Source organism: Dendrobium catenatum, unplaced genomic scaffold (genome assembly GCF_001605985.2).
Source record: "Dendrobium catenatum unplaced genomic scaffold, ASM160598v2 fragScaff_scaffold_51, whole genome shotgun sequence".
Taxonomy (NCBI): Eukaryota; Viridiplantae; Streptophyta; class Magnoliopsida; order Asparagales; family Orchidaceae; genus Dendrobium; species Dendrobium catenatum.
In genome coordinates this window covers 798,179-807,026 of record NW_021318513.1, presented here as the reverse complement: position 1 = coordinate 807,026, position 8,848 = coordinate 798,179, and the positions used below count along the sequence as shown (strand labels likewise).

The window sequence follows — 8,848 nt, the reverse complement described above, 5'->3', positions numbered from 1 at the left end:
CAATTTTCCCTTTAATCACCTTTACTAGCACTTAAATTAATTGTTGAGCCTTGCTACCACATGGAGGGAAGCTTCATAGAGCCACTGAATTCTCTTTTGAGAATGGTATTTTTATCTTTTGTAAATATCAATTGAGGTCTTTTATATATTTATGCTAGCATCCATTAGATGAACCTATTTGTGAGCTAGTATAAACATCAACACCTTTTGTGAGTTAAACATATGGTTCTACTTGTAGTTAGTTTCATACACAGTTATAACTGTAATTTACTAGTCCTTTCTTTATGAATGCTTTTCATGGCACCTGTTTTGTTTTGGCAGAAGGGGATTGATCACTCGCAATGTTAAGGCTTCAGTTGATTTGTTCCATCGAAAATTTGGGGTATGCTATACTTAATTTATCATCTTGTCATTATGCAATTGTTCTATTGTTCTATAAAATATAAATTTAGTGATCTTGGAATCTGGGTTATGGTACTTGAAAGACAAAATTAGTGGTGTGAGGTATCTGTTAGGCAGGTCCAAGGACCGGTTGAACCGGTTCCAGCTGGACCGGTTTAATTCTATTCCAGGCGGAGTAGGAATCCCGCCCAGTAAGGGGGTGGGTGGTTTGGTAGGCCCAGCTGCTTTAATTGAAAGTAATGGTTGTAATTAGTGAAGGCTTGGAGAGAAAAATTCAAAATTAAGGGTTGTTTAGGGATTTCTTTATTGTATTCTTCTTTAAGTAGTTTCTCTTGCTAGGGTTAGAGTTTTCATCTTGAATTTGGCCTGAAATTTTAGATCTATTGGTGTTGTTTGGGCTGTATTCATCGGCTATGGATTGGGAGAGCTAGATCTTCCTCTCAAATCGAAAAGTCATTGTATCATATTGTTTCTTTAATCTATTATTTAATCAAGAGAGTATTTCCTTGCAGTTTATATACATATTTCTCAAAACTTGCTTTGAATATTGCTGAAATTCTGAATTTAGCAGAGTTTTCTCTCGGGTTTTCATTATTATTTTCTATCAAATTGGTATCAGAGCCCGTCGATATAAGATACCAATGTTCGGGAGGAAAGTAGAAGTATTGGAGGGTGAACTAGGCCAATTGAGGTCAGATTTTGGGGGAAAATTTTCAAAATTTAAAGGCCAATTCACATCCGTCCATGCAAAGATGGATGGGAGGTTCGATGTCATGGAAATAATGTTGAAGAAACTGTTTGAGGACAAATCCAAAATGACAGTACCCGATACAAGATAAGCCACCAGAGGCCAAGGAAGTAGGTGACGTCCTAATCTGTTTAGGGGAAGGGAAAACCTAGAGATTGAAATTTTGGAGGGAGAAGACGGGATGTCTCTGCTAGAACCTCTTTCTAGGGAGGAGATGAGTACGGGTTATGAGTGAAGGGGTACTGATTTTGTAAGACGGGAATTGATTACGAGCACTAGGGTGCTGATTTTAAAAGGAGATGGGATTTTGAAGAAGGGTTTGGGTACAAGCATAGAAGGGAAGATCAAAATACTTGGATAACACCTCCTCTTCGCCGGATGGGAGGTTATGGAGGATTCAGGGGTAACATATGTGATCCAAGAGTAAGGAAGCTGAAGATGTCCATCTTTGAGGGTGAAGACGCACATGGGTGGATCTAAATGGTAGAGAAGTACTTTGCCATCAATGGGTTAATAGAGGAGGAGAAATTGATGGCGGTCGGTCTATGTTTGGAGGGGAAGGCATTGACATAGTACCATTGGAGGCACATGAGGCGACCTATTCGAAGTTGGAGTGAGTTCAAGGATTGCTCACTAGAACATTTTCAAACTAGTTGGGGAGGGGACTTAATTCTATGAGTTGTTTTTCTCCCTAACGCAGGAGGGTTCTATCCCAAAGTATTGTGATAGCTAGCCGACTAGATTGAATTTATGAGACTGTGCTAGAGGGGAACTTCATGAAGGGGCTCAAGATTGAGATCTAAGCGGCTATTAGAGTGATGAGGCCGCGTGACTTAGGAGAGGCTATGAAGCTTGCAAGTATCTGGAGAAATGAGCTAGAAGTAGCAGCTCAGGGGGGTCGTACAGGATGACCACTACTTTCTTAACTCCTAAGGGACCAGCACCGGGGAGCTTGCATGAGGCCCCAAAGGAGAAACCTGGAGGAGGGGGATTTGGGGGAAACTTCAAGAAGCTCATAGAGGAGTTGCAGGAGAAGCGGGCAAAGGGGTCGTGCTTCAGATGTGATGAGAGGTACATGCCGGGGCCCAAGTGTAAAGACCGAACTCTTCAAGTTCTTACAGTCTGTGATGACAAGGAAGCTGAGGGAGGTGAGAGTGACACAGTGGTAGAGGAGTAGGAGAAGCCACATCTGGACATGGCTGAAGACTCCTTGAACTCAGTGGTGGGGTTCACCTTGAATAAATTTTCAAAACACTCCAAGAACAACATCTATTTTTCAATCCTACTAAATGTGAATTCATGATCGACACCATCAAATTCTTGGGGTATTTGGTGTTAGCCAAGGTTTTGAGATGGATCCCACAAAGATATAATCCATTATCAATTGACCCCCATCCCTAGATCCATAACAAAGATATGACAGCTTCATAGGTTAGCCTCATTTTATTGTCGCTTCATAAAAAATTTCAGTACCATAGCAATGCCATTAACATAACTACTCGAGAGCACACAATGGCACTGGACTAATGCAGCTCAATCTAATTTCAGTCGTCTAAAACAATTGGTGACCTCTGCTCTAATTTTGGCCGTTCCAAACTTCAAATAGGTATTTTAAGTTGATTGTGATGCTTCCAACATAGGAATTGAAGCTATTCTAAGTCAAGGAAAACATCTCATAGCCTACTTAAGTGAAAAAACTTAACGACACCCGAAAAAAGTATTCAACTTATGATAAAGAATTATATGCTATTGCATGGGCTCTACAACATTGGAACCATTATCTATTAGCACAAGAATTTGTACTCTTCTCATATCATGTGGTCCTTAAGCACCTACACGATCAAAGCAAATTAAAAGGGAGATACACTAAGTGGATGGAGTACCTATCTTCATTCCATTTACACTCCTGTAGAAGTCAGGATAATGCAATCAAGTGGCTGACCTTTAAGTAGGAGACTACTTCTAATCAATACTCTGTAACTTGAAACTATGGGATTCGAAGCCATACAAGAATTGTACTAGCAAGATCTAGATTTTCAGAAAATATGGGAGGTATGTCACCAGAGACCCTATAATTGTTTTCATATTAATTATGGATATCTATTCTTTGGCAACAGACTATGCATACCTCAATGTTCTTTTAGAGAAACCATCCTATATGAAAGTCATGAAGGCAAATTAGCAGGACATTTTGGTCGAGATAAAACATTAGCAATTGTCCAAGAAAGGTTTTATTGGCCATTATTTGTTAATGATGTGGATTGTTATGAGAAGAAGTGCAGGTATGTCATCTAGTAAAGATTGAGGATCTGGGGCCTACAAATTATTAGATGTTCCAAAACTTCCATGGACTGATGTTAGTGTGGACTTTGTGGTAAAACTTCCCAACACAACATCATAAAGATTTTGTCATGATTATTGTTGACCGATTTTCAAAGATGATGCATTTTATACCTTGTTATAAAACATTATATGCCACACACATCGTCAATCTATATTTTCAAGAGATTATAAAGTTTCATGGCCTCCCTAAAACCATCATATTAGATTGAGATGTTAAATTTTTTAGTCATTATTGAAAAACTCTATGGAGTAAAATGGGTACCAAATTTCTATTTTGCTCCATGGCATATTCGCAAACATATGGCCAAATAGAAGTTGTCAACCGAAGTCTAGATAATCTGCTAAGATGTTTCATTGGCAAAAAATATCTGCTAATGGGATCTAATTTTTCCTCAAATAGAATTTGCTTAAAAATATGAAAAATTTATGAACATGTATAAGATCACTTCAATAAACAGAATGCCAAATATCAAGCACAAACCAACAAAAACAGAAAAATCGAACTTTCAAAGTAGGTGATTTAGCATGAATTAAGTTACAAAACGGTTTGCACCTGGCCCTCTTAGCAAATTAAAACCTAAAACTTATGGAACTTTCAGCGACAATGCTTATCAACTAGAACTGCCTGGTGATTATCAAATATATGCTGCCTTCAAAATTCCAAATTTAACCCCTCATTACGAAGAAACATCGGCTTCCAATTATGATGAAGCCTCTCCACGCCGAGGAGAATGACACATGGCTTAGACCGGTTCAATTAACTAACCATACCCACCTTTTTTGTTTTCTTTAGTTTCTTTCCGATTTTGCTTTTTGAAGTAATAGCCGAAACTATTTCTAGGTTCTCCTTTATCATGGATTCCTCCAGGTGGTGGCCAACATCCTCCAGCCGCCTGCCCCTCGTTTCAGCAGGTGCCATCGGCATCCTTGGCTTCCTCCCTTGCAGCAATGGTGATGAGGACATCCGACAGTGAAAGTTTATCAAAGGATGAGCCGAAGATCGAAGACTATGATTGTACCACTTTATTTTTAGTTATTATTTATATTTGATTTATTTATGCATTTTTTCGTTTTTACGCTCACTTGAGAGAGTAGGCCTATGTGACCCCAGGGGACACTTTTGTCATTTGTCTTATTATTGTATTTTGGCTATTTATAACCCCTCTTCTTTTGAGGGGATGGATGATTATTAAAAAAAATTTGCACTTTGTTCTGGAAGGCTTTGAGAGTTCTTATGAGAGTTGAAGTCCCTAGGTGAGAGCAGCATACTACTCCCAGCCACATGAAGCATTCGGGCTCGTGGTTTGAAGTCCCTAGGTGAGGGCAAAGTATTATCCATTAGCCGCAGAAAGTGTCCAGGCTCGTGGTATATCTTCTCCACCGACTCCCTCTCCTCCTCACCTAGCCACCATTTTCATCTAGCTCTGATACCATTCCTCTTCCCTCAGTTTTCCCAACCTCTTGGCCCAACCACCTCCACCAAGCCGTCGGCCTCCACTTTCCCCCACCTTTGGCCGAACCTTTCCCCCACCCAACCACCGGCCCCACTCCTTCCTAGCCGCCAATCACCATCCCTCCTGGCTCCAAAATTTCAAAACCAAGCATTTATTACTTTCATAATTTAAATTCTTGTAAATTTTGAAAGTCAAAAGATTTCAAATTTAAATAATTTTAAATTTGAAATCTCTTTCCTAAAAGAAAATAGCTATGTTAGGAAAGCTTCTCCAATCATGATATTTGAAATTCAAATAGATAATTATCATAATTTCTTTTCCTAAATAATATTCTAAGATTGGCAAGTCATTAAATATCCCACCTCTCCCCTTTGATTTCAAATTTTAAATTTCAAACACATAGTCATTACTTTCCATAATTAGGGCATTTTAAATTAGGAAGGTTTTCAAATCAGATTTTAATTTATTTAAAATCTGAAATCACTTTCCTAAAATATCATGAGCTATATTAGGAAACCTCCCCCAATCATGCCAATTTGAATTTAATGGGAGATTGACCTTAATTTCCCCACCCATAATTGATAGCCTAGGATTGACAAGTTATAAAACACCCCAATCAAATCCCCATCAAAGGGGTCGGCCCCTCCCTCTCTCCCTTTCCCCTTTTGCTCCTCCCAATTAAGTCTCTCAGACAATTATTCCAAATTAACTTTAGATTTGGGATTTGATTTAATTCCTATTTTCTTAATTGAGAAATCATAATGGGCAACTCTATTAAATCAATAATTTCGCCCCAATCATGACTAACTTGGTTCTACATCAAATGGGCTCCCTGCCGCCCTTCTTCCCAGCCAGTTGTCTCCTCGGCCTCCTGAAGACTGCTGCTCGTTGTCCAGCCTATCCAACCAGCTGCTTATTGCCTCCTGAAGGCTGCTGTTCGCATCCCTGGCTGTCTAGATAGCTGGTTCTGGCGCCCTTAAGCTGCTGCCCCTTTCTTTCTGGTGAAGAAAGATGCAGCATACATCAACCTCTGAACCCTCTTAGCCTTAAAGAAGGCCTATCATTACTAGTTCCAGGTTATTAGCCTTTTTTTCTTTGTCTTGTACAATTTTTCAGTGTCAAAGTGTGGCAGGAAGTGCAAACTGGCATTGTCGTCTGCAATGAACTAGTCCAGCTATTCGAACACCATTGGATTCAGCTTTGAATCAAATTCCACAAAATACTATATTGCACTCTTGATTATCGCATCACCATGAGTTAACATATGTGGGCAACCTATGGAAGCTTTCAGATTGATTATCTAATCATTGAGATCCTTCACTGGACAAAAATGAAGTATTATTACACGAAGTGATTTTCTAAGCATCATCACATTAATTTAATATTATTATGTTATTATTAAAAGTAAAACAAAAAATGCAAAACTAAAGTCGACTTCCTAGACTTCCTAGGCCTCAAGATTGAGACTCATCTCACCTTTTTGAAGACGATTCAAGAGTGAGAACTAAATTCCATCCAGTGTCAACCAAACAAATGTTTGTAGTAACTTTTGAAAGTGAGTTTCACACTTCCAGGCACTTAAAATGAAGCAAACCAGCCCCAAGTAATATTTAATGTTTTTGAAATGAATGACTAGCAAAATTGTTGTACAGGTAATTTTTATGGAATTCATGTTGCCCATTCTTCTGGAACCTTCTTTCCTAATTTTCTTTTTAATGTGCAGCTCGTTTTCACTTAATGAAAAATTTGTAGTTCTGCCAATTGTTGCTTGTCAGACAAATGATTCCATTTCAACATTTCCTCCATTATCATTGCAGCTGAAGTTTGTTCCAGCATTGAGCAGGGAATTCCGTCCGTATAAACCTAACCCAGCTCCTTTGTTGCACATCTGCTCATCTTGGGGTATTCCACCTAATGAAGTTATGATGATAGGTGATAGTCTCCGGGATGATGTAAGTTTATTAGATGCAGATATCGATGAAGATTATTCTCTCAGATAAAAACACTTCTGTTCATGAAATCTTTCTTCAAAATACTACCTTTCTTCTATATCAAAAATAATTCTCTTGCCCAATGTTATGCAATGCATATATATTTTTTTTTATCATCGGTCAGTGTCAAGTGAATATATTTTTGTTTGAATGGTATAAGTATGTAACATTATGATTTGTTGCTCATTTATTTAGAAACTCCTAGGTCATGACTTCAGGCCATGTTAAAGTTGTTGATTAGATGATCTCCAGTAGTGCATTTCAAGTATTAATTTCTATAGCAGTCACTCCTAAGCCATTAATTTCTATGGTCTATATTTTCAATTAAGAAAGCATATCACCGATGACTTATCCCTGTTTGTCATCCCCCAATTTTTAGTATCATTAAATAATTTTTGGTCAATGTTGGTAGACACTTCTGCTATCATTTCAAATTGAAGTCTGTTTGATGCTATTAAGTTGGGATTGCTTCAATATTCTCAGGACTGGGGCAGTAACAAGCGCATTCAGTGCATTGGCAACTCAATCTAAACCTTTCCATTAAAATTTATACGGATACCATTCTCTCAGATCTTCTATGCATTTAAATTTCATTATCCATAATTCATTGTTACTGACAATGGAAAAGGAACAGAATTTTTGAAAATGCCCGATATTCTTAATCTATTCATCTTAACGACTACACTTTTAAGAGATTTTAGAGATGAAAGGAATTTTTATTTCAGCTAATGTTCTTTTTGAAATAAGATTCCATCTCTTAGAGCCGTTATCCTTTAAATTTTCAATGTAGCTCTGGAACTTGTACCCTTGCAGGCTTGCAGGTAGCTTTAGATAATATGGAGTTTTGCTGTGTTTGAAGGTAAAGAATATTGATTTTTCTTTCTAGTAGAAGTAATGTGTCTATGTAGACTTGAGAAGAGAACAATTAAAGAAAATAAAATAAAGAAGAAAATTCTCAATAATAAGGAAATATTACAATAATTACTAATACATATTCCTATTATAAATAAGTTTGTATCGTGATGATTTAGATATGATAAAACTATGTCACGACCTGACCCGGATGCTCGATCTAACGAGGCGGGTACAAAAAGTCGGACGATAAAATTCATTAAACACTATACTACTTCATTTGTACTAAAGAGCCACTAACCACAAAATATAAATTACCTGTCGTCATTTGCACGTCGCGTTCTGTAAACATGTTCTTCTCTTTCAGCCATTACTTCTTTAGGAACTTACCTGAAACATTTAAACCCGTGAGTTGAGTTTACTAAGTAAACTCAGTGAGTATTTAATTAAAACAATCAATAGGCATAAAGATATGTGGATTATATCCTTTCTTAATCTTATTTCTTTCATTTCATTGATTTATACTTCTTCGGATATTTTCATTTAAAACAATTTCATTTATATTGCCTTTACCCATTTGTTTTGCACAGGAGCACCATCTCAAAGTACCCAAAGGTATAACTTTTTCCATTTGATTTCCTTTTCCATTTCCATATCATTTTCCTTTTCCTTTTTCGTGCACGAGTACGACGTCCCCAGCCAGTACCATAAGGGGGTGAACTCCTATCGTTTTCAATACCTTTTCCTTTATTCTCTTTTCTTTTCTTTTTCTCATTTTCATCCTTATTGTTACCATTGCATACAACATATCTTATATGTATCTCTATAAATATTATTTATCATTTGCATATACGAATCATATACATGTGTATGTTTTCTTTCTAAACTTTACTTTCTATTTCTTTGATATACTCATTACATATCCTTTTTCTTTTCCATAATTGTACTCATACATGTCGTTGCTTATTTTAGTTAATCATTTCCAACAGTAGCAGAAATCATAAGTCTAAACAATTTCATATATACTTCTTTCTAAATGAAAATAGAATTGAAATAAA

At 37.1% G+C, this 8,848-nt stretch overlaps 1 protein-coding gene across 1 annotated transcript in view; it reads left to right on the top strand.

Annotated features, from left to right (window-relative positions):
* Nucleotides 1–321: 321 nt before the first annotated feature.
* Nucleotides 322–8,848, top strand: part of LOC110106262 (haloacid dehalogenase-like hydrolase domain-containing protein At2g33255) — a gene marked incomplete at its 5' end in the record, with an annotated part of 15,422 nt that continues 6,895 nt past the window's right edge. Inside the window, 2 exon segments of the mRNA XM_020836091.2 lie at nucleotides 322–382; nucleotides 6,765–6,899. Coding sequence (XP_020691750.1) covers nucleotides 322–382; nucleotides 6,765–6,899 — 196 coding nt within the window.